Source organism: Zeus faber, assembly GCF_960531495.2.
Source record: "Zeus faber genome assembly, chromosome: 18".
Taxonomy (NCBI): Eukaryota; Metazoa; Chordata; class Actinopteri; order Zeiformes; family Zeidae; genus Zeus; species Zeus faber.
Genome location: NC_137210.1, coordinates 29,186,968 through 29,212,726, shown reverse-complemented (window position 1 = coordinate 29,212,726; position 25,759 = coordinate 29,186,968). Strand labels below are relative to the sequence as shown.

The window sequence follows — 25,759 nt, the reverse complement described above, 5'->3', positions numbered from 1 at the left end:
TCGACTTGTTATTTATTAAAAAATATCGTATTTTTTTGGCAGGAAATACAGAAACTTTCTGTAATGTATGTATTTCATCCACGAATAACAAAATACAATCTGATATAATGTTTGGTGAAAAGACCATAAGAAACTTTAAAATCTGTGAGAAAATACTACAAAGATGAATCAAGATTAAAAACAAACTCCTGAGTAAATTACATTATATTCAGTTTAAAGTAACTACATAAACTACATTTCAATGATAAACATGAAATTAAATAATATAAATAAAACTACATTTTAATAATAAACATTCAATTAAATCATATGAATTCAAATTAATAATAAACTCGTTTTTAACAATGTTGGAGCTGAGAGCAGCGTCAGGGGCCCAACATCCGGGTAACTCACCGCTTGTGCAGCGTCCAAGTTGTAAACACATCCGCGTCCTATTCCGGGACCTGGCAACCCGCAAGTAGCGGGCACGTTGGTGACGTCATGAGGCGGCGCCGGACGCCCTGTTGGACTTTGCAGCAGCTCGTGCGTCAGATCTACGTCGTAACGAGGTGAGTATCACGTTTAAAATCAACCGTGAAACAGCTCTGGAACTGTATTAGTTATCTGACTTATTATTATTATTATTATTATTATTCTGACGCACGTATAAACATGATCATATCTAAATGACGTTGTTTGGAACCCCACCACGCCCCTTAAAAGCCCTGACGTCACCTGAAAGTAGAGTGATGAGGTCACTTTTTACTTATTGGATTTAATTTGTTTTCCAGTCGTAAAGTTGTGCTTGTACAACAGGGAACGTCACGTTTGACGGTTGTTATGGCTCCAGTCAGTGTCAGTGTGTGGGAGGATGACGTCATTCAAGTGCAGAGGAAAGATGAACAACGGCCAGGAAGTAGAAGAAGAGGGGGAGGAGGCTTTCTGTGGCTGTTGGACTTGGTTTCCGGGTGGAGGTCCTACTCCACCTCAAACTGTCTCCAAACAGCTGCTCCTTTCAACCAAGTCTCAACTTGCCCCGCCCCCATCGAAGGCCCCGCCCCCCAGGTATATGCACCTGGTCAAACGTCCTCGTGGCTTGTTCAACCTCCATCACGCAGGAGACAGAAGCACCAACCACGCAGTCTCCGTCCGATCTGCCTCCGCCGCTCAGAATCCTCCTCCATCGCCTCCTCCCCGGTCGCCCCTCGCGGCGCCGAGGGCCGACGGGGCTCCTGGGGGAGGGCGTAGAGGAGGAGGAGCGCCGCCCCGTCCTCTGGCCTTGTTTGGGTGCCAGGCCGCTCCGCCCTCCTGACCCCCGTCAGCATCCGCTCCAGGGGATCAGGAGGAGTTGGACGAGGAGTCTGGTCAAAACCGTGCCGGGCCTCTACGGGAGCGGCTGCCTCGTGGAGGTGGAGGTGTGGCACCTGAACCTGCTGCTCCCTCCACCCTTTCACCGAGGCTTGAGATGAGCCATAATGTGTATGTATAATATGACTTGATGATGTCATCAATCAAAGTGTGGATTCTCCTGCAGAACAACATGATGCTGACTCTCATCTCCTCCAACAAGTGTTGTGGAGGTTTCCAGAAGGTGTTTGAGCACGACAGGTGAACACACACACACACACCTCCTGGTTTATTGATTACCTCCTGGTTTATTGATTACCTCCTGGTTTATTGATTACCTCCTGGTTTATTGATTACCTCCTGGTTTATTGATTACCTCCTGGTTTCCCTGCAGCTCGGAGCTGAAATGCAAGATGAAGTTTGCAGTTTATCTTCCTCCCAAAGCCGAGAGCGACAAGTGTCCAGTTCTGTACTGGTTGTCTGGTGAGTGGAACCAGGTGCTGCAGGGATTGTTTACCTCTGTTGTGTTGATTTTCTGATTAGTTTTAATTGTGTGTGTGTGTGTGTGTGTGTGTGTGTGTGTGTGTGTGTGTGTGTGTGTGTGTGTGTGTAGGACTGACGTGCACGGAGCAGAACTTCATCACTAAGGCCGGTGCCCAGCAGGCGGCCGCTGAGCAAGGCATCATTGTCGTCGCCCCGGACACCAGCCCCCGTGATTATTAATAAACTCATTATTTCGTTTTTTTTACTTGTTTATTTGACGTCTTTTAAGTTTGAACTTTAACCTTTTCCTTGGACGTCGGATGATGACATGTTGAGTTTCTAAACATACAGAGGACAAGATTCAAGAGGTTTATTCGTCACATACGTATACAGACGTATACATACTTTCATACATATACATACTTTCATACGTATACATACTTTCATACGTATTTGCAATGAAATGTCTTTGCAACGCACCTGGAGATTATGAACAATAGTGACTAAAGCAAACATAATATCTAATCTAATTCCTACCTAGCAACTCACTGAAACTAACTGATTCCTAAAACAAAATCAAATAAGACTCAAAAAGGTCGTACAAAGTGGGGGTACAAAATCGAGTGAATATAGTTATGTTCATTGGATAGAGTGTTTACAGATCAACTGCCTGTGCAGGCAGCCACGTCACAAGGTCATCACACTTATTATTGACATACAGTGGAGCAAAAAAGTATTTTCAGCCACGTTTCATCTTCAATGCCCTTGCTGATGGAAGGAGGTTTTCACTCAAAATCTCACGATACATGGCCCCATTCATTCTTTCCTTTACACGGATCAGTCGTCCTGGTCCCTTTGCAGAAAAACAGCCCCAAAGCATGATGTTTCCACCCCCATGCTTCACAGTAGGTATGGTGTTCTTTGGATGCAACTCAGCTTTCTTTCTCCTCCAAACACGACAAGTTGAGTTTTTACCAAAAAGTTCTATTTTGGTTTCATCTGACCATATGACATTCTCCCAATCCTCTTCTGGATCATCCAAATGCTCTCTAGCAAACTTCAGACGGGCCTGGACATGTACTGGCTTAAGCAGGGGGACACGTCTGGCACTGCAGGATTTGAGTCCCTGGCGGCGTAGTGTGTTACTGATGGTAGCCTTTGTTACTTTGGTCCCAGCTCTCTGCAGGTCATTCACTAGGTCCCCCCGTGTGGTTCTGGGATGTTTGCTCACCGTTCTTGTGAACATTTTGACCCCACGGGGTGAGATCTTGCGTGGAGCCCCAGATGGAGGGAGATTATCAGTGGTCTTGTATGTCTTCCATTTTCTAATAATTGCTCCCACAGTTGATTTCTTCACAACAAGCTGCTTACCTATTGCAGATTCAGTCTTCCCAGCCTGGTGCAGGTCTACAATTTTGTTTCTGGTGTCCTTTGACAGCTCTTTGGTCTTGGCCATAGTGGAGTTTGGAGTGTGACTGTTTGAGGTTGTGACAGGTGTCTTTTATACTGATAACGAGTTCAAACAGGTGCCATTAATACAGGTAACGAGTGGAGGACAGAGAAGCCTCTTAAAGAAAAAGTTACAGGTCTGTGAAAGCCAGAAATCTTGCTTGTTTGTAGGTGACCAAATACTTATTTTACCGAGGAATTCACCAATTAATTCATTAAAAATCCTACAATGTGACTTCCTGGATTCTTTCCCCCCATTCTGTCTCTCATAGTTGAAGTGAACCTATGATGAAAATTACAGGCCTCTCTCATCTTTTTAAGTGGGAGAACTTGCACAATTGGTGGCTGACTAAATACTTTTTTGCCCCACTGTATGTATGTATTTGTTTGACATATGAAAAGCACTGACCTCTAAAAAGCAGTAGAAGGAATCCATCACATCAAACTCTACCTTTAAATAATATTAACATGTTCCTGCTCCTCCTCGTGTCTCACCTCCTCCACCCGAGCAGGTGGAGTTAAAACTGCGTCTCCTCCGTGTTTTCCAGGCGGCTGTAACATCGAGGGTGAGGATGAAAACTGGGATTTTGGAACCGGAGCCGGATTCTACGTCAACGCTACAGAAGATCCGTGGAAGAAGAACTACCGCATGTACGACTACGTCACTGAGGAGGTGGGGGCAGATTATATTCTATTATACTATATTTTATTATATTATACTATATTCTATTATATTGTATTATACTATATTTTACTATATTATATTATACTATATTATATTATATTATACTATTTTATATTATACTATATTATACTATATTATATTATATTATACTATATTGTATTATATTCTATTATACTATATTTTGCTATATTATACTATATTTTACTATATTATATTATACTATATTTTACTATATTATATTATACTATATTATACTAAATTATATAACATTATACTATATAATACTATATTCAAGTTCAAGTTCAAGAGATTATTTGTCACATACATATACATACGTTCATACATATATGCAGTGAAATGTCATGACACCCGGTGATTACGCACAATAAGCTCTATAAATACTAAAAAATACCAAAATGTGCGTAATCGACACAAGGTGCTCGCGCAGGCAGCCGCAAGGGGAGGCGCCACAATCGCGATTCTGGGTCCTATAATTATATAATAGAATTAATTGACTGTTTGTATTAAATATAGATCACAGTCAATTAATTCAATTATATAATTATAGGACCCAGAATCGCGATTGTGGCGCCTCCCCTTATACTATATTATACTATACTACATTATACTTTTTAAAATGATACTATATTATAGTATATAATATAATATTGTACTTTATTATATTATGGTTTATTATATATTATTATGTTATTGTATTTTTTCATGTTATATTATTTCATTTGGACTTTCAGGACATTAAAAATATACATTAAATAAATTCATATTTTACGTCTATAAACAACACTGCTATGCAGTTTGGATCAGTTTTGGGAAATAAAACTGTACTGTATGTGTTATCTATATCTCTGTCTGTCTCTCTCTCTCTCTCTCTATCTCTCTCCATCCTCCCAGTTGCCCCAGTTGATCAACTCTAACTTCCCCACCATCCCCGACAAGATGTCCGTCTCTGGTCACTCCATGGGGGGGCACGGGGCACTGGTCTGCGCCCTGAGGAACCCTGGGAAGTACAAGGTATTATTATTATTATTATTATTATTATTATTATTATTATTATTATTATATTATTATTGTTATTATTATTATTATTATTATTATTGTTATTTTATTGTTATTGTTGTTTTATTATTATTATTATTGTTATTTTATTATTATTATTATTATTATTATTATTATTATTATTATTATTGGGGGTCCAGCCTGCAGAACACCCACTGACATGGTTGAGGTCTGGTTGGAACTGGGGCGGTTCAGACATCTTGTGGTGCAAGTTTGAGCCACACCGTTCTACACGTGGAGCAGGAATGAGTGAAAAACCATTGCAAATTTTGTGGACTCATCAGGTAACCCTGATGAGTTTGGATCTTTGTGACATCACGGTCCAGGCCTGGTCTCCGGGTGCTCCTTCACGTTGGGCTAAGGTGGATGCGCCGTGTCGACCTGGCTGCTCGGCGTCGTAGTCACGCTCGTTCAGACGACAGATCCAAAGGAGCCGATGCCACGTTCAGTATAACGGGGCTTTTCCCCGAAATGTGGACGAGTAGAAGCCTCAGAACCCGTCAGTCCCCTGAGGTCGTCAAGTCCAGTTGTTTTGTTTTCAGTGTCAGGAAAACAAAACAGCAGCACGAAGAGGTGGAAGTTTACAAAAGGAACAGAGGTGACGTCTCAGTGAGGAATGATAGATCTATGTGTGAATGGAACAGGGCTCACCGTGAGGCCCGATCCTCCTAAAACAAGTAGAAACAGTGTGGGGGCGGGGCCCGAAGGGGGCGGGGCACGGCACCACCACCTCCGTTTTTATTTTGTGCAGCTGAGAACTGATCAGATCTGGGAAATAAAAATGTATGTTCTGTCTGTCTCCCTCTCTCTCCCCCTCTGTCTCTCTCTCAGTCTGTCTCTGCCTTCGCTCCGATCTGTAACCCCATGCAGTGCGCTTGGGGTCAGAAAGCCTTCACTGGTTACCTTGGCAACGACAAGTCCACATGGGAGGTAAGACTGACGACTTGATGAAGTGAAATATCTCTATTCATAACTATTATTATCTATTCATAACTAGAATATCTCTGGTGTTAAGTTTGTCACCTGCTGGTTTCTGAAGAGACCGTTTCAAGTCTCCACTTTGGCTTCACGCCACCATCTTGGCAACAGGAAACGGAGCCAGAACTTCCAAATTCGGGCGAAGGAACCAGGGACTTTTTTTTCTGATGTAAAAATAAGGAAATAAATTAGTAAAAATTAGACAAATGGATTAGAATGATACAGGATCGTTATCACTCGATTCTACGCTTGTAAAAAGATTAAAATCGGGCAACCGTTCTGCCAGCTGAGGCACGTTTGGCAACCTGGCAACCACGTGTCGGTCCTGATCCGTGTTTGCAGGGAGAACGTTTCCTTTTCTCCATTGACTTCCACTCAGCTCCAGATAAATTTCCAGGAGCTCGGCCTAGTGGCCGTGAGCTGAATTGCAGCTTCAGCGGCGTCGCTCTAACGGCGGCTGCTTTGCGTCCGGGCGTGTCTCCTGGTCCTCGCAGGCGTATGACGCCACGGTCCTGGCCGCCTCCTACGCCGGCCCCCTGCTGGACGTCCTGGTCGACCAGGGGCGGGACGACCAGTTCCTGTCGTCCAGTCAGCTGCTGCCGGACAACCTGATCGCCGCCTGCGCCGAAAAGAAGATCCCCCTGGTGTTCAGACTGCAGCCGGTAGGAGGGGGGGGGGGGGCTCACCTTGTTCTACCTTTGTAAGCTGCACTCCCCTCGATGGCCACCAGAGGTCGTACTTTCCGTTCTGTGATTGAATAAATCCACACGCTGCCGCGGTTGGTTTTAAGAGAGTGGCCGATGCATTGTGGGTAAAGCCCTCCGCGTGTGGAGATCACCGTGGTTGGCTAAAGGGAAAGTTTGCGTAGTTGTGGATTCATCTCTTAAATAACTGTGTTTGAGGAAGTTCCATTTCCCTGAAGCTAGGCTAGCTGATCCCCTCTGCGACCATGCATTGAGCTAACAACAAGTTAGCATTCCTTCTCCTCCTGCTCCAGGGCTACGATCACAGCTTCTTCTTCATCTTCTCCTTCATCGGCGACCACATCAAGCACCACGCCAAGTACCTCAACGCCTGAGCCCCGTGCACGCTCCTCAATGTCTCAACACCAAATCTTTAGTGCTCTGCAGAACTTAGTGCCTCAAATTAAGATCTAAAGTTGAATTTAAGGTGAAATAAATCGGTGTCAGGATTGATGTTTTGAGTTAAGGAACAATCAGAACCGATCATATCGATCAGTTTGACTTCATTCGGTTCAACTGCCATTTTCTGAATAAAATCTTTGGTTGTGGAACGTGTTTGACTGTTTGTGATCCTTGCCGCGGGCACCGCCTCACACCTCCCTCGTATCCCTCGCTACAAGTTCAAGTTCAAGAGAATATTTGTCACATACATATACAAAGTCGTACATATATGCAGTGAAATGTCATGACACCCGGTGATTACGCACAATAAGCTCTATGCGCTAGGCCTGAAGCGATGAATGATGAAATCAATTTTAAAATCCCAAATGTTGCACTTTCAGTATATAAATGAAATAAGACAAAATGTTTATGCTGACAATTAGATAGATATATATATATATATATATATATATATATATATATATACATCCAAATTTAACAATATTTAACGACTCTTTAAGGAGATACAGAACCAGCAGAAAATTGTCCCGTTTTTAATTTGGTTTATATAAAATCACTAAATAGTAAAAAAATGATAAAATGAAAAAAATGTTCTAATATATATGCTATTGTATTTTATGTTTTACATTCTGAAAACAAAGTCAAATTCCCTAGATTAATGAATTTTTGTGATTTTAAAGTTTGTCTGCGGTCACAAGTAGCGGCCCCCATTCTAAACATGAAGTGGGCTGCATGCGGGCCTCGGGCCGGTGCTTTGGGAACCCTGGCTAAAGGCGGAAGTGAAGTTCTGACAGGAGACGTTCCACAGCTCAGGTGTTTTACTGGTGAGAGAAACTGTACAGCAGGTACGGAAGGAAGCCTCCGAGGGACATTTCATGCTTCACAAAACCAAGTCACACAAACACGGAAAAAAGTCACAGAAAAATTCATCTCCCGAAAAACGTACAAAACAGTTTGTACAAAGCTGCGTTTTTAGGAATATCTACAAAAGTGGAAACATAGAAAAGCTGCTCGACACCCAAAACATTTACACATTTACATCAAATTGATCCAACGTGAGGACGCAACAAAGTGGTTCTGATCCAAAGTCCTACATAAAAACAGGCCTATATGAGGACCAGCGTCCTTGTAAAAAAATAGGCTTTTACAAGGACTTTGACTTTATAAATCCTGGAAAAGCTGTTGCCAAAACAAGGAAATGTAAATAGTTTAAAGTGCAGGTTGTGTTTGAAAGCCTTGGAGGAAGCGATGGAAACACAAGGTGAGAGGTGAGAAGCTGCAGCTGAGGACCGTGGCTCAGGCAACAGGAAGGTGAGGATCACTGTTACGCACTTGAAGCGGCGGCCATGTTGGAAAACACAAAATATCTGCACGGGTTTGGTGAGACGATCAATCATGATGATTGGCACAGTGATGCTGGAAGAAGTGTTATTGATTCTAAACACGAGAACCAGATCAAAAATGATCAATTTCTAAACCTTTAAATAAAAAAAACTGCAGTTAAGACTTTGAACATTATCAATATCGAAGGTGATGAAATGGACATTTGACTGTAATCAAACTGTAATTACACTGTTACAGTTAAACTGTAGTTACACTGTATTTACACTGGAATTTAACTGTAGTTACAGTGGAATTACAGTGCAAAATATTTTTGATGAATGGAGCAGATCAGGTAATCAATACCAAGTTCCATCAGGGGATTAGCATCCAAACAGCACAGAAAATATACACAACTTCACTGGAAATATATTAGAGAAAAATACTTTTAGCAAATTTACTTTTCAATGTATACAACCCAAATATTCATTTTGACAAAAGTTTTAGTATCAAATACCTTTAAATAAAAAACTGCAGTTAAGACTTTGAACATTATCAATTCGTAAAGGGATGAGATGGACATTTGACTGTAATTAAAACGTAATTACAATGTAGTTACTCTGTAGTTAAATGTAATAACAATGTAGTTCAATGTAATTACATGTAGTTAAGTGTAATCATGTAGTTACAGTTATTACAATGCAATTACATTGTAGTTACAATGAGGTAACACTGTAGTGACAATGTAATTACAACAATTATTGCACAATGTGGGTTATTACAATGTAATTACATTGTAACCACAATGTAATGACGTTGACCTTTAAGAGATTCGAGGAGTCGAATCACGTTGGACCGTGACGATCTGGTTCGGTCTGAAAGTTGGTTTGTTGCTGTAAAATGTTTAGTGTCTAAAACTCATCAAAATGGATTCAATTCTCACTTTGCCTCCAGATATTTTGGTGATTTGGTTGCAGAGTCGTGCAGATTGTGAAGATATGATGAGTTCTGAGTTAAAACAACAGTGTTGAGGAGTGTTCAAAAGGTACAGTAAGAACGTGTTCAAACAGGTTTCCAACCTTTCAGGATCATTAGAAGATGATGGAGAAGATTTGAAGATGTGAGTTTTCAAACAGTGCACGAGGGACTTTGAACTTAGAGGCAAATGTATAGAAATCATGAAAACAATGACGGATATTATTTGTTTCATAATTATATCATTATATAAAATGAAGAAATAACATCTTTATATTTATTTCTGTATACGTATAAAGACTTGTATTGATTGTACAGGATATGACGTTCAAAGCTGCTTGTGAATAATCAATAACGTCATAAAGTTGATCAGTATTTCACTCCCTACGTCCAAGTAACTGGAGACGCTTCAATCTGAGTCTTAGTGTTTTACACAAAAACTTCTTGTTCAATTGATCGATTTATGAATCAGCTCTGATGTTGAAACTAAAATACCTTTGATGAATGGAGCTGATCAGGTAATCAATACCAAGTTCCATCACGTGGATTAGCATCCAAACAGCACAGAAAATATACACCACTTTACCGAAAATATATTAGAGAAAAATACTTTGAGGAAATTTACCTTTCAATGTATACAACCCAAAGACTCGTTTTAGCAAAAGTTTTGATGTCATAAATACCTTTAAATAAAAAACTGCAGGTGTAATATTCCTTGAAGACCATAATAACTTATTCATTCTCCCTTTTGGCTGCGGAGCCAAACTGAAGGTTTTGGAGGAAGACGAAGGGCGTGTCCCAGGCCGCCCCCCACGGGGAGGGGGGGAGGGAGGGAGGGAGGGGGCGGAGCAACCACAACATCTGGAATAAACATCTTCCAGGAAAAACACAAGAAGTTTTGTGTCATTTTGTAAAATAGGGTTAATACCGTGTCAAGATGTTATTGTGGAATAATAATAATGCATAGAGACAATGTGTTTTTGTTTGTCTGTGAATCTTCAAGTAAAATGTTATCACTTGAGCAATGTTGGTGTTATTACATAATGCATTGAGTTATTACATATTCATCATAAAAAGTAATGACCAACGTATTTTGTAAAAGTTATAACGAAATAACCACCTTTTATATTACTAAACATCTTAAATGCAATACCTTCTGCCACATCATGTAATAACCTGTTGTTACATAATGTAAAAACGCATTACATCATGTAATAACATAATAAATCATGTAATAACCTGTTGTTACATCATGTAATAACCCATAATATCATGTAATAACCCATAAAGTCATGTAATAACCCATAACATCATGAAATAACCCATAAAGTCATGTAATAACCCATAACATCATGTAATAACCTGTTAAATCATGTAATAACCTGTTGTTACATCATGTAATAACCTGTTAAATCACGTAATAACTGTTGTTACATCATGTAATAACCCGTTGTGACATGGTGTAATAACCTGTTGTGACATCATGTAATTACCTGTTAAATCATGTAATAACCCATAACATCATGTAATAACTGCCGTTACATCATGTAATAACTCAATACATCATGTTACATCATGTAATAACTCAATACATCATGTTACATCATGTAATAAGCCACATTTTGTGGCATATTCACCTAATAATAAAGGTCAAATATATTGCATCTTGGCAAGTTATTACAAATTGAGCGTGTTTTGGAGGTTGGAGACAGTAGCAGTAGAGCAGGGGACCCAACCAGAACAGACCAGTTTTACTACTTGAATTGATTTAACTTAAGTTAACTTGAATATACTTAAATTAAATAAAGTTAAGTTAACTTGAATATACTTAAATTAAAAAAAGTTAAGTTAACTTGAATTTATTTAAATTAAGTAAAATTACGTAACTTAACTTAATTTCATTAAATATAATTTAACTAAATTTAATTTATTTAAATTAAGTTAACTTAAGTTAAGTAAATTTGAATTTACTTAAATTCAGTTAAGTTAATTTGAATTTACTCAAATTAAGTTAATCTGAATTTACTTCAATTAAGTTTGTTCAAGTTAAATTTACTTAAATTACGCTATGTTAAGTTCACTTAAATGTTCTTCACTGTAAATTGACTTAAATTAAGTTAAGTTGAATTGACTTAAATTAAGCCAAGTTAAGATAAGTTGATTTTACTTTAATTAGGTTAACTTTAATTTAATCAAGTTAACTGTAATTGACTTAAGTTAACTTGAATTTATTTAAATGAAGCTAAGTGAATTTAACTTGAATCGACTTAAATTAAGTGAAGTTAACTTGAATTGACTTAAATTAAGCCAAGTTAAGATAAGTTGATTTTACTTTAATTAGGTTAACTTTAATTTAATCAAGTTAACTGTAATTGACTTAAGTTAACTTGAATTTATTTAAATGAAGCTAAGTGAATTTAACTTGAATCGACTTAAATTAAGTGAAGTTAACTTGAATTGACTTAAATTAAGCCAAGTTAAGATAAGTTGATTTTACTTTAATTAGGTTAACTTTAATTTAATCAAGTTAACTGTAATTGACTTAAGTTAACTTGAATTTATTTAAATGAAGCTAAGTGAATTTAACTTCAATCGACTTAAATTAAGTGAAGTTAACTTGAATTGACTTAAATTAAGCCAAGTTAAGTTAACATGAATTTACTTATATTAAGTTAACTTGAATTTGCTTAAATGAAGTTAATTTAGGTTAACTTGAATTTACTTTAGTTAACTTGAAAGTACTTTAGTTCATTTAAGTGAACTTGAATTTACTTCAGTTAAGTTAACTTGAATTTACTTAAGTTAACTTGAATTTACATAAGTTAAGTTAACTTGAATTTACTTAAGTTAAGTAAACTTGAATATAGTTAAATTAAGTTAACTTGAATTTATTTAAGTTAACTTGAATTAACTTAAGTTAAGTTAAATTGAATTTACTTAAATTAAGTTAAGTTAACTTGAATTTATTTAAGTTAACTTGAATTAACTTAAGTTAAGTTAACTTGAATTTACTTAAGTAAAGTTAACTTGAATTTACTTAAGTTAAGTAAACTTGAATAGAGTTAAATTAAGTTAACTTGAATTTATTTAAGTTAAGTAAACTTGAATTAACTTAAGTTAAGTTAACTTGAATTTACTAGTTACATCATATAGAACCCACACAGTAAGGCAGCTGCTCAGTTAAGTTGAATTTACTTAAATTAAGTTAAGTTTAATTTTCTTTAGATAAGTTAAGTTAACTTGAATTTACTTAAATTAAGTTAATCTGAAATTACTTAAGTTAAATTGAATTTACTTCAATTAAGTTAAGTTGGATTTTCTTTAGTTAAGTTAAGTTAACTTGACTTTACTTAAGTTAAGTTAACTTGAATTTACTTAAGTTAAGTTAACTTGAATTTAGTTAAGTTTAGTTAACTGGAATTTACTTAAGTTAAGTTAACTTGAATTTACTTAAGTTAACTTGAATTTACTTTAGTTAAGTTAAGTTAAGTTTATTTGAATTTAGTTGAGTTAAGTTGAATTTACTTTAGTTAAGTTAAGTTAAGTTAACTTGAATTTACTAGTTACATCATATAGAACCCACACAGTAAGGCAGCTGCTCAGGGACAAAAAGTAGCTTTTTTTTGTTTGCATGTTCTGAACGACCCTGTTGGTCTTTAGTCGGCACTTTTGGGACCATTTCTAATGGCATTGGTTCAGCGATCGATCAATCGATCGATTCATCAGTCGATCAGTCAAAGCTGCAGCCAGGAAGGTGAAGGTCTTTTTCACTTGTTTTTCATCTTCACTTTTCATGCACGTTCATGCCTTGAAGCGCTACACCGAGTGTGTGTGTGTGTGTGTGTGTGTGTGTGTCTCCATCATGTGAAGAGGGGATGCTGGGTGGAGCTGTGGAGCTCCACCAGCGCCTGGACAGTGACGCAGACCTTCAGGAGACCTTTCTCCTCCAGGACGTGGTGGGGGAGGCAGAGCTTGTCCTGAGAGAGAGGGGGGAGGAGAGACAGGGAGAGAGAGAGGGGGGAGGAGGTAGAGGGGGAGGAGGAGAGACAGGGAGGGGGGAGGAGAGACAGGGAGAGAGAGAGGGGGGGGGGGAGAGACAGGGAGAGAGAGAGGGAGGAGGAAGAGGGGGAGGAGGAGAGACAGGGAGGGGGGAGGAGAGACAGGGAGAGAGAGAGGGGGGAGGAGGTAGAGGGGGAGGAGGAGAGACAGGGAGAGAGAGAGGGAGGAGGAAGAGGGGGAGGAGGAGAGACAGGGAGAGAGAGAGGGGGGAGGAGGTAGAGGGGGAGGAGGAGAGACAGGGAGAGAGGGAGGAGGAGAGACAGGGAGGGGGGAGGAGGTAGAGGGGGAGGAGGAGAGACAGGGAGAGAGAGAGGGGGGAGGAGGTAGAGGGGGAGGAGGAGAGACAGGGAGAGAGAGAGGGAGGAGGAAGAGGGGGAGGAGGAGAGACAGGGAGAGAGAGAGGGGGGAGGAGGTAGAGGGGGAGGAGGAGAGACAGGGAGAGAGGGAGGAGGAGAGACAGGGAGGGGGGAGGAGGTGAAGGAACGAAGTGAACGAGGGATGAGGAAAGGTAGATGAGGAACAGAAAGCAGCGAATAGAAACAATGAATTAGAATTAAACAGTGTGTGTGTGTGTGTGTAACACAGACAGTGTAAAGATCCAAACTGTACATTTATTATCTCAGAGCCATAAAAACACATCGACCAATCAGCACTGAGCGTTGATGGAGAGAGACAGAGGGAGCAGCTGCTGGGAGTCTGTTTACACCAGAGGTCTCAAACCCCTGGTCCGGGGGCCACACACGGCCTGTTGATTCAACAGTGTTGGGTCAACAGGCTTCAAGCTGCAGTTCAGCTGACGGCCACCGGGCGGAGCTCCAGACAGCCTCCGACTCAATGGAAGTCCATGGAAAAAGAAGAAGCTTTGCACTGGAAGCGCAGAGCAGGGGACCCGACGCCGACTCTAACAAGCTGTTGCCAAGTTATAATTGTCTCATAACTGAGCGAGATCAAAAGCCGGAATAAAAATCAATAGAGAGCTCGATCATTTTCGAGACAGATGTCTGGGTAAACCGTTGAGTAGGGAGCAACCAGACAGCACAAGATGGCTGACGATGGGTCCAAATCTGGTTGTACGGGGGCAACTGGGCAACCGTCGCTGTCAAACACTGACATAGTAAAATCTGGTCCCACAAACTCATGTTTAATTCCCTCTTGATGAATTGACGCAATTTTACTGAAGGTTTTTTGGAACGAGCTCGTGTCTGTTTCACATGTTGTTGGTGGATTCAACGGGCGGTGCTCAGTGCTGCCCCCTGCAGGAGGAGGACGCCTGCAGCGCTTGGCTTTGACACGCTTCTAATCTCCCCGTTTCACGACAACATCGACGTCGGTGTGGAAACAGGAAGACGAGCTTGTTAAGCAGGAAGTAGCTGTGGTCATCAGCCAATCAGAGGACGGTACGCCGATGATGTCATCTGCTGTTTACTCTGATCGGGGCCAAAACGGAGGATCACTAAAAATTCTAAATTAATTTCAGCTTCCTCCACGCAGCCTGACGCCCGGTACAAACAGCCCAGAAAGAGCTGAGTTTCACACTATGTCTGCAGCACCTCACAGGAGCCACGCCCAAAAAGTTGCATATCAGGGATCAACAGGAATGCTGCCAATAACCAATAATAATATGATTAATAATCCAAAATCAACAGAAACATTCATGTTCTTAAAGAGGAGAACACGGGGGCGTTCTCAGAAATAAAAAGAAATCACAACCACATAAACATCTGTCCTTAAAGCTCACTATCTGATAATGATAATAATAATAATAATAATAATAATAATAACAATTATAAATATTAACTAATATACTATTACGTTATGTCCATCCTCTATCTAGTGAATTAGTATTAAGAGCCTTAAACATGAAACTATAAATGGAAAACATTGTGCTCTTGTTGAGTTTTCACTTCAACATTTTGTAAAAATATGAATCATCTCACTCTCAACCCGGTTCCAACCCGGTTCCAACCCGGTTCCGTGTGTTTCGTGGTACTTCTGAAGGCGTGCTGCACCAGCGTGTATGGCGCTGTAAGCAACACCGAGACAGGGTCACCGCTCCCAAAATCAACAGGAAGTGAAGTCACCACCAGGGGGGGGGGGATGGGACTCGGCGTCCGACTCGGTGCGGTTTGGACCGGACGAGCTGAAGCTGCAGAGTGGGCGGAGCTTCACTCAGCAGCCGTTCCATAATAACCAGGAGGCTTCTCCCGCCTGCTTCCAAAGTGCAGCGTGACAGACACACAGATGGTTGTGGTGCAGTACTGAGCAACACACCAGCCTCCTTCTAGAGGAGCCCAGAAGAACAAGGTTGGGACCGGACCCGAGTGATGGGCTCAGGAGCCTCCAAACTGAGCCAGCTTCTTAAACTGGCTCAGTTTGGAGGCAGCCCAGCCCAGTCCAGTCCAGTCTAGTCTAGTCTAGTCCAGTCCATTCAAATCTAGTCCAGTCCAGTCCAGTCCGGTTGAGTGCATTCCAGTCGAGTCCAGTCTAGTCCAGTTCAGACGAGTGCAGTCTAGTCTAATCCAGTCTAGTCTAATCCAGTCTAATACAGTCTAGTCTAGTCTAGTCTAGTCTAGTCTAGTCGGGTCCAGTCGAGTCCAGTCGAGTGCATTCCAGTCGAGTCCAGTCCAGATGAGTGCAGTCTAGTCTAATCCAGTCTGGTCTAATCCAGCCTAGTCTAGTCTAGCAGAGTCCAGTCCAGTCCAGTCCAGTTGAGTCCAGTCCAGTCTGAGCCAGTCCAGTCCAGTCTAGTCCAGTCCAGTCTAGTCTACTCTACTCTAGTCTAGTCCAGTCTACTCTAGTCTACTCTAGTCTAGTCCAGTCTACTCTAGTCTAACCAGTCCAGTCTAGTCTACTCTAGTCTAATATAGTCCAGTCTAGTCCAGTCTAGTCAAATCCAGTCCAGTCTAATATAGTCCAGTCTAGTCCAGTCTAGTCTAGTCTAATCCAGTCCAGTCTAATCTAGTCCAGTCCAGTCCAGTCCAGTCTAGTCTACTCTAGTCTAGTCTAATCCAGTCCAGTCTTGTCCAGTCCAGTCTAGTCTACTCTAGTCCAATATTGTCCAGTCTACTCTAGTCTATTCCAGTCCAGTCTAGTCTAGTCCTGTCCAGTCTACTTTACTCTAGACTAGAGTAGACCAGTCGAATCCGTCCAGTCCAGTCTAGTCCAGTCTAGTCTAGTCTAGTCTAATCTAGTCCAGTCCAGTCTAGTTTACTCTAGTCTAGTCCAGTCTAGTCTGGTCTAATCCAGTCCAGTCTAGTCTAGTCCAGTCCAGTCCAGTCCAGTCTGGTCTAATCCAGTCCAGTCTAGTCCAGTCCAGTCCAGTCTAGTCTACTCTAGTCTAGTCTGGTCTAATCCGGTCCAGTCTAGTCTCGTCCAGTTCAGTCCAGTCTAGTCTAATCCAGTCCAGTCTAGTCTACTCTAGTCTAGTCTGGTCTAATCCAGTCCAGTCTAGTCTATTCCAGTCCAGTCCAGTTCAGTCCAGTCCAGTCTAGTCTAATCCAGTCCAGTCCAGTCTAGTCAAGTCCAGTCCAGTCTAGTCTACTCTAGTCTAGTCTGGTCTAATCCAGTTCAGTCTAGTCTAGTCCAGTCCAGTTCAGTCCAGTCCAGTCTAGTCTAATCCAGTCCAGTCTAGTCTAATCCAGTCCAGTCTAGTCAAGTCCAGTCCAGTCTAGTCTACTCTAGTCTGGTCTAATCCAGTCCAGTCTAGTCTAATCCAGTCCAGTCTAGTCTAGTCTAGTCTAGTCTAGTCTAGTCCAGTCCAGTCCAGTCTGGTCTAATCCAGTCCAGTCTAGTCTAGTCTAGTCCAGTCCAGTCCAGTCCAGTCTGGTCTAATCCAGTCCAGTCTAGTCTAGTCCAGTCCAGTCCAGTCTAGTCTACTCTAGTCTAGTCTGGTCTAATCCAGTCCAGTCTAGTCTCGTCCAGTTCAGTCCAGTCTAGTCTAATCCAGTCCAGTCTAGTCTAGTCCAGTCCAGTCTAGTCTACTCTAGTCTAGTCTGGTCTAATCCAGTCCAGTCTAGTCCAGTCCAGTCCAGTCTAGTCTAATCCAGTCTAGTCTAATCCAGTCCTGTCTAGTCAAGTCCAGTCCAGTCTAGTCTACTCTAGTCTAGTCTGGTCTAATCCAGTCCAGTCTAGTCTAGTCTAGTCTAGTCCAGTCCAGTCTGGTCTAATCCAGCCCAGTCTAGTCTAGTCCAGTCCAGTCCAGTCTGGTCTAATCCAGTCTAGTCTAGTCCAGTCCAGTCCAGTCCAGTCTACTCTACTCTAGTCTAGTCTGGTCTAATCCAGTCTAGTCTAGTCTAGTCTAATCCAGTCCAGTCTTGTCCAGTCCAGTCTAGTCTACTCTAGTCTAATATAGTCCAGTCTACTCTAGTCTATTCTGGTCCAGTCTAGTCTAGTCCTGTCCAGTCTACTTTACTCTAGTTTAGACTAGAGTAGACCAGTCTAATCCGTCCAGTCCAGTCTAGTCTACTCTAGTCTAGTCTAGTCTAATCCAGTCCAGTCTAATCCAGTCCAGTCCAGTCTAGTTTACTCTAGTCTAGTCCAGTCTAGTCTGGTCTAATCCAGTCCAGTCTAATCCAGTCCAGTCCAGTCTAGTTTACTCTAGTCTAGTCCAGTCTAGTCTGGTCTAATCCAGTCCAGTCTAATCCAGTCCAGTCTAGTCTAGTTCAGTCCAGCTTCCTACTTAACTTCCAATAAAGTTTATTTCATATTATTGCGCCAAAGTTTCCGAGCAGCGTCGTCGGCACCAGAAAGACCAACGGATGAAGAAGAAGAAGAAGAAGAAGAAGACACACAGCAGGAAGTAGAGGAAGTGAGGGGAACTCATGCTGATCATAGGACAGGAAGTGGGCGTGGCATGACGTGGGGGCGGGGCCAGGGGCCGGCTAGCTGCGCTCGCTCCAGCTGTAGACCAGGAAGAGCAGCACCAGGCAGAAGACGTGGACCAGGCTGGAGCCCAGCAGGTCCCAGGCCTGCCAGGCCGGGGGCGGGGTTTGGGTGGTGGCGCAGACCAATGAGGGGCCCCCGTGCTCCCGGGGTGCCACGGACCGGACTTCCCGCTTCCGGTCGTCCCGCCTGACACTTCCGGGCGGTTCGGTCTCCATGGCGACCAGCGCCGTCACCGTGCAGTGCAGGGGTCGCAGCCGGCACTGGAGGACGTCGTATGGAGAGCAGAGGAACGACTGATGGTGCGGGTGGAGGAGGGGGGAGGGAGAGGAGGTGAAGGAGGGGGGAGAAGGTGGTGGAGGAAATGGAAGGAGGTGGAGGAGGGGAGGAGGTGGAGGGTATGTGTACGAAGAGAGGAAGAGAAAAAGGTTGACTAGAGTAGAGGAAGTGAGAACAGGAAGGAAACAAAGAAAAGGAAGAAGAGAAGCGACGACAAGAAACAAAAAGACACAAACAGAGAGAGAGAGAGAGACGATAAAGGACAAAAGGAAGGAGAGAAGAAGAAGAAGAGGAAGAGAAAACGAGGGATCCGGGCGGAGAGAGAAGGCAGTTTAGCCCAAAGGAGCAGAGCGAGCGAGTGACCGGCCTGGCTGCTCCCTGAGAGAAGGAATCGAACCCTCGACCCTGCAGCTGTTACTGCTTTACTCTAGGGCGGTGTTTACCAACCCAGTCCTCCAGTTCTCCCTGTCCTCCAGGTTTTAGCTCCGACACTTGATTCACATCAGTGCCATGAGAAGGCGTGGCAGGAGGAGAGCTGGCGCTTCAACACGGAGGACAGGGTTGGGAAACACCGCCCTAAGGAATAGAACCCCCAACCTTCCCTGAGGTAGCAGCCCAGGCCCAGATGGTGATGCGTGCCTAGTGATACAGGAAAGCTTGCAGAAGCGTAAGCGGTGTTGCATTGCTGTCTTCCAGCAGACGTTGCCGTTAGCTTGCGAATAGTGGGTCTAGTTGCCGTTAGCACGCGGCTGACTGGTCTAGTTGCCGTTAGTGTGTGGCTAGTGGATCGAGTTGCCGTTAGCGCTTGGCTAGATGGTCTAGTTGCCATTAGCGTGTAGCTAGTGGGTCGAGTTGCCATTAGCGCTTGGCTAGAGGGTCTAGTTGCCATTAGCGTTTTGCTCGTAGGTCGAGTTGCCGTTAGCGCTTGGCTAGAGGGTCTAGTTGCTGTTAGCGTGCGACACACACTCACACACACACACACACACACACACACAGACGTGAAGCCACAAGCAGCCATGGAGGCTCCTGGCACCACCAGGGCTCCAATTTCCTTTAGTGGACGTCCAACTGGTTTCCAGTGTTGTGCATCGCTGCACCATCACAGACCAGCACTACACGGGGTGGATGGAAAACACGGGAGGTTGGTTTGGAGCAGGATTCAGGTCCAGCAAACGTCAGGGTGCGGCTTCCTTTACAAGATGGAAGCACCTGAGAGCAACATGTGGTGTTCCTGCTGAGCCAGGAAGTGGAGCAGCTGCACTTCCTGCTGTGTAAACACATACTGATTGGTATCTCTCAGGTGCCAGCCAGCAGGGGGCCACAGCATGTCCTCCCTCGTGTTGCGATGGATCAGAATGTTTTTTACGAAGCAAAGTACAACGTGAATTCCAAGCAGATTCCTCAGCTCACAATCACAACACAACAAGCTCTCGCTGTGACCTTTCTCCAGGAGGTCAAAGGTCACTTCCTGCAGCATGAAGGAAGCGGCGGTGATGCTACGAACAGTGTGATGAGCAGCCACGTGCATGAGAACATCACAGATCCAGAGCTGCTGAGGCACATGCTTCATTTCTATAGTAACACTGTACTCACACTGATAACACTGTAATAACACCAATACCAATTAATACCACCTAGAATACAGTACTAACACTAATAACACCGTACTACCACCAATAACACTGTACTAACACTAATACCAACTAATACCACCTAGAATACTGTACTAACACTTATAAAACTGTAATATCAACTACTGTATAACACTGTAATAACACAAATAACTGTAACAACACTGTAACAACACTGTAGTAACACCTACAACACTGTAATAATACTTTTATTACACTAATGCCACATTACACTGTACTAACACTAATAACAATGTTATAACACCTATAACACTAATAGCAAAGTAATTACACTGTAATTACACAGGTAACCTATAAAACTGTAACAACACTGTCATATAACAAGAATGACACTGTAATTAGACTGTAATAACACCTATCACACTGTACTCACACTACCAACACTGTGATAACACTAATACCACCATAACACTGTAACAACACTGCAATAACACTAATCACTGTAACAACACTGTAATGATACCTATAACACTGTAATAACACTGTTATTACATGAATGCCAGATTAGACTGTACCAATAACATTGTAATACAACTGTAATAGCTTGAATGACTAACAACACCGTAACACCACTGTAAGAGCATCTATACCACTGTAACAACACTGATATAACACCAATGACACTGTAATTAGACTGTAATTACACCTAAAACAGTGTAATAACACTAACACCACCTATCACACTGTACTCACACGAATAATTCTGTAGTAAGACTAATACCACCTATAACACTGTACAAACACTAATAACACAGTGATAACACTGTACTAACAGTACAAACACTGATAATACTGTACTAACACTGTTATCAACACCATTTCTTCGACAGTTATGCCAAGAGGAATCTTGTACCCGATGGAATGGATCAGGAATGAGAGCAGAGGAATGAAAAAACCCAAAACAGACATGTTGGTTTCCCTTTGCTGCAAAGCGTGGATAACTGATTCAGAATCAGCCATCCCATAATACACTGTGACCGGACCTGTGTTGGGGTGAAGCTCTGACTTCCTCAGGGATTCAAACCCACGGGGTGAAGGTTTGGGTGTAGCTCCAGATGTTTGAGCTGCCCTTGAGCAAGGCACCATGCATCTGGACTCAAGTGGATTCTGACCTCCGGGCAGAACGCTGCGGTTTCCCACTTTAATAAAAGCTTTGAACCATGTTTGTGACATTTGTAGTTTTTGGGTGAAACGGGAGAATCTGCTTCTCCTGCCCTTGTTTGGAGCTTCACCTCTGTCCAAGTATTATGGGATGGAGCTGTGTAAATGTGCAGCAGGGTGTTTGTTGTGTGACGTATGTGTTAAGTCTGGTGTGAAGCTGCTGGCCACGCCCCCTCGTGATGTCACAGTGACTCTTGATCCACAGGTGTGAATGGAGAGAGAGGCGCTATGACATCACAGCCGTAGGAGGAAGTGTGAGGAGCTTCAGTGAGGCGACCTACTCACCTCGGGAACGCCCAGCTTCCTGCAGGCGTCCAGGAAGTTCTCCACGTTCCTCCGACACTTGGCCATGCTGAGCTTAGGCTGGAGGCGGCGTAAGAGGAATTATTACACACAGCACCACCCGTGTCGAACAAGACTCTTTCTTTATTACCTACCTATAACACTGTAATAATACTTACACCACCTATAACACTGTACTTACACTAATTACACTGTAATAATAATAACACTGTACTTACACTAATAACACTGTAATAATAACAACACTGTACTTACACTAATAACACTATAATAACACCTATAACACTGTAATAACACCTACTGTATAACACTATACGGTGTAGCACCACCTGTGTCATCTAATTCTGTGTGAACAACACTCCTTTATTCCTTTTTGGTTTTAAATGAGTTGAATACAAAACAATGGATTCCAAGTTTGAATTAAAACGATTTCTTTCAGTTTATTGTTTGTTTGTTTGTTTGTTTTTATTTGTGTCTTGTGGAGCTTTGACAGATCATAGATAACGCTCTGTTATGAAAACAATCAGCTTTTCAAAGCTCCTCTGCTTTCACTTTCTATATCTATGGTGTTCAAGTTGGGTGGTGACTCCACCCGCTGGTGGAGAATATCTACCTTGTGGTTCCATGACGCTTGTCTTCATGTTTTTAATTGTGTTTATTGATGTTATTGTGTTTATTGTATTGATTGTGTTTGTTGTTTTTATTGTATCGATTGTGTTTATTGTGACGCACCACAGCAGGAGACGGGACGTGGATGCTGCCGATGGAGCGAGGGCGGATGTGGTTGGCCAGATGGCAGAGCACCACCCCGTCCATCAGGGAGGAGCCCAGGTCTTCGGGCAGCGCCACCTTCAGGCGGCTCTCAATGCTCTGCGAGGAGAGGAGACAGGAATCAGATGAGAACCAGAACCAGGAACTGAACCTGAAACAGGACCAGGACCAGGACCTGAACCAAGACCAGAACCAGGACCAGGACCTTAACACGGACCAGGACCAGAGAACCAGAACTAGGACCAGGACCTGAACTAGGACCTGAACCTGAACCAGGACCGGAACCAGAACCAGAACCAGGGCCTGAACCTGAATCTGAACCAGGACCAGGACCAGGACCAGAACCTCTGCACTCTGGTGATCCAACGTTCCCAAACGTTAGCACGTCAGCTAACGCTAAGCTACGTCTTACGTCTCTCAGCTGCTCCATGAGCTCCAGTTCCTCCCGGAGCTGCTCCATCTTCCTCCTCATGGTGAACTGGGGGTCCACCGACTCCAGACTCTTGTGGCTCCGTAGGAACACTGCCCCCCGCAGGCCCGGAGGGGGAACAACAACAACAGGAAGTACAGTGTGAGTGACAGATGAGCAGAAACATCGAAAAATAAGAGGAAAAAGAATGAAAAACATCCATCAACCTGCATCTAAAACATCAGTGGGGACCATGGCAGTTGTACCGTGTACTTCATGTTTTTATACTGCAACTTATCCTCCAGTAATACTACAGAAGTTCTCCTTCCTTGTACATCAGTATTAACACTGCTGTTGATACACACTGACAAAGCTGTTAAACATTATTTCTATGGAATAGCAACGTGTCTAAAAACACATCCAAGGAAAAGGAGCGAGGGGTGGAGAGTAGAGATAGTAGATTATGGGTGGAGTAGAATAGAGGCGAGGTCAAGTAGAGGTGGAGTACAGTATGGGTGGAGTAGAGTAGAGGTCGAGTTGAATAGAGGTGGAGTTGGGTAGAGGTGGCGTAGAGTAGAACAATTCCACTCCCATCACTTTTCCAGACACGGAGGCTTAAACTCGTTATCACTTCCTATTTGGATGTTTTAATCCAACATGGCCGCTCTCAGCCAATCAGGTCGTCTGTTGCTTCCCCCTTTGTTTACCTTTGTGTTATTATTGATTAATTATTGGGTCATTGATGTATTGATGAAGTTTGTCCCTCTTATCATCCCCTACCTCCCCACGTCAACCTGCACCAGGGGGCGTGTCCCTGCAGGACACAGGTCCAGAAGGACACACACACACACAAAGACACACAAAGACACACACACACAAACACACACACACACACACACACAAAGACACACAAAGACACACACACACAAACACACACACACACACACACACACAAAGACACACAAAGACACACACACACAAACACACACACAAAGACACACAAACACACGCAAAGACACACACACACACACACACAAAGACACACACACACAAACACACACACACACACACACAAAGACACACACACACACAAACACACACACAAAGACACACAAACACACGCAAAGACACACACACACACACACACACAAAGACACACAAACACACACACACGCAAAGACACACACACACACACACACAAAGACACACAAACACACACAAAGACACACACACACACACACAAAGACACACACACACACAAAGACACACATGGACATGAGAACACAGGCAGATAAGACAGTCAGACAAACACAGTCGATCTGATCACGTCTCAACTCAGATGAACATCTCTTCAATCAGCATGTTTTTCATGTTATTCCTGTATGTATACGGTGTAGTAACTATGACAACGTATTACAGTCTATTCATGTTATGGGTGTATGTATACGGTGTGGTAACTATGACAACGTATTAACAGGTTGTTTACATCTGCACAGAGACTGATCCGTCATCATCATCATCATCGTCATCGTCATCTACTTATTTCTGTTCTGTTGCAGCTTCCATTAAAGATACAAACGTGAGCTCCTGTCTCCAGGTGCTTATTGGGAGAGTGAATATACTAATACATAATACTCATATTTATAATATATACTAATAAAATATAATAAAATAATGTAATATAATACAATGATAATACACTAATACGATATACTAAAATAGACGGACAGGTAGGTAGGTAGGTCCAGGTGTGCTCTGGTCCATGGCCTCTGATTGGCCGGTCTCTGGGGAGAGGCGGGACCTACCATGACTGTGTGCGCCTCTGTCGCCATGGTAACGGGACGAGTCGCTATAGGAGGGCGGGGCCTGCGAGAGGAAGGGGCGGAGACAGGAAGTGGGGGGCGAGCAGGGCAGCGAGGGCGGGGCTAATAACAGGAAGTGGGAGGGGTCGAGGTGGTGTTTTTAAATGGAAGGAGAAAGAAGATGTAGGTTCAGGGTGTAGAGGGTGTAGGTTCGGGGTGTAGGTTCAGGGTGGACGTTCAGGGTGGAGGTTCAGGGTGTAGAGGATGCAGGTTCAGGGAGCAGACGGTGGAGGTTTGGGATGTAGTTTCGGGTGAAGGTTCAGGATGGAAGTTTAGGGTGGAGGGTCAGGGTGTAGAGGTTGGAGGTTCAGGGTTTAGAAGGTGGAGGTTTGGGATGAGAAGGCGGAGGCGCATTGAGTAGGTTAGGGGTGTATACGGTGGAGGTTCAGTGTGCAAAGGGTGGAGGTTCAGGGTGTGGGGTTTGGGGTGTAGAAGGTGGAGGTTCAGGGGTAAAGGGTGGAGGTTAATGATGTAGAAGGTGGAGGTTCAGGGTGTAGAGAGTGGAGGTTCAGGATTGTGTTCAGGGTATAGAAGGTGGAGGTTTAGGGTGTAGAAGGTGGAGGTTCAGGTGTAGAGAGTGGAGGTTCATGGCAAGAATTCAGGGTACAGAAGGTGGAGGTTCAGGGTATATAAGGTGGAGGTTCAGGGTTTAGATTCGGTACCCAAAAAAACCCAAAACAGGCAGAACAGAGAGAACATTGCAGAAGGAGGTGACGGAGGAGAGAGAGGACGACAACAACAACAACAACAACAGCACAAAAACAAGTTAGCGGTTAGCTGCATTTCACACACCAGTTAAACAATGAGCAAAAAGCTAAGATGGAGGCAGAGGCTAGGATGTAGGCTAGGGCGGAGGCTAGGACGGAGGTGAGATGGAGGCTAGGGCGGAGCTAGGACGTAGGTGGGATGTAGACTAGGACGGAGGCTAGGACGGAGCTAGAACG

At 43.0% G+C, this 25,759-nt stretch overlaps 2 protein-coding genes across 3 annotated transcripts in view; one reads left to right on the top strand and one right to left on the bottom strand.

Moving 5' to 3' along the window:
* Positions 1-482: 482 nt before the first annotated feature.
* On the top strand, positions 483-7,292 carry esd (esterase D/formylglutathione hydrolase). Of its 2 annotated transcripts, none has more exons than XM_080019707.1 (9): positions 483-548; positions 1,514-1,587; positions 1,721-1,809; positions 1,940-2,038; positions 3,807-3,931; positions 4,856-4,975; positions 5,852-5,950; positions 6,493-6,660; positions 6,996-7,292. In XM_080019707.1, exons 2-9 carry the CDS (start codon positions 1,520-1,522, stop codon positions 7,074-7,076), a joined length of 849 nt encoding a protein of 282 aa, XP_079875833.1. In that variant the 5' UTR covers positions 483-548; positions 1,514-1,519; the 3' UTR covers positions 7,077-7,292. The 2 variants fall into 2 exon arrangements, with proteins under 2 accessions (XP_079875833.1, XP_079875832.1); XM_080019706.1 differs by lacking the exon at positions 483-548 and adding an exon at positions 775-1,044.
* A 5,157-nt stretch (positions 7,293-12,449) lies between these two features.
* The window catches only part of lrch1 (leucine-rich repeats and calponin homology (CH) domain containing 1), a 55,536-nt gene continuing 42,226 nt past the window's right edge, over positions 12,450-25,759 (bottom strand). The window contains exons 15-18 of the mRNA XM_080019374.1: positions 22,957-23,066; positions 22,506-22,643; positions 21,756-21,833; positions 12,450-13,415 (exon numbers count right to left, since the gene is read on the bottom strand). Coding sequence (XP_079875500.1) covers positions 13,299-13,415; positions 21,756-21,833; positions 22,506-22,643; positions 22,957-23,066 — 443 coding nt within the window. The 3' untranslated portion in view covers positions 12,450-13,298. The remainder of the gene's footprint in view (positions 13,416-21,755; positions 21,834-22,505; positions 22,644-22,956; positions 23,067-25,759) is intronic.

Bases quoted from the DNA above. Each gene is read 5' to 3' on its own strand.
- esd (XM_080019706.1), top strand. From the start codon at position 820: ATGGCTCCAGTCAGTGTCAGTGTGTGGGAGGATGACGTCATTCAAGTG. The intron at 3,932-4,855 runs GTGGGGGCAGAT...CCATCCTCCCAG, and splicing joins ACGACTACGTCACTGAGGAG to TTGCCCCAGTTGATCAACTC. The intron at 5,951-6,492 runs GTAAGACTGACG...TGGTCCTCGCAG, and splicing joins ACGACAAGTCCACATGGGAG to GCGTATGACGCCACGGTCCT.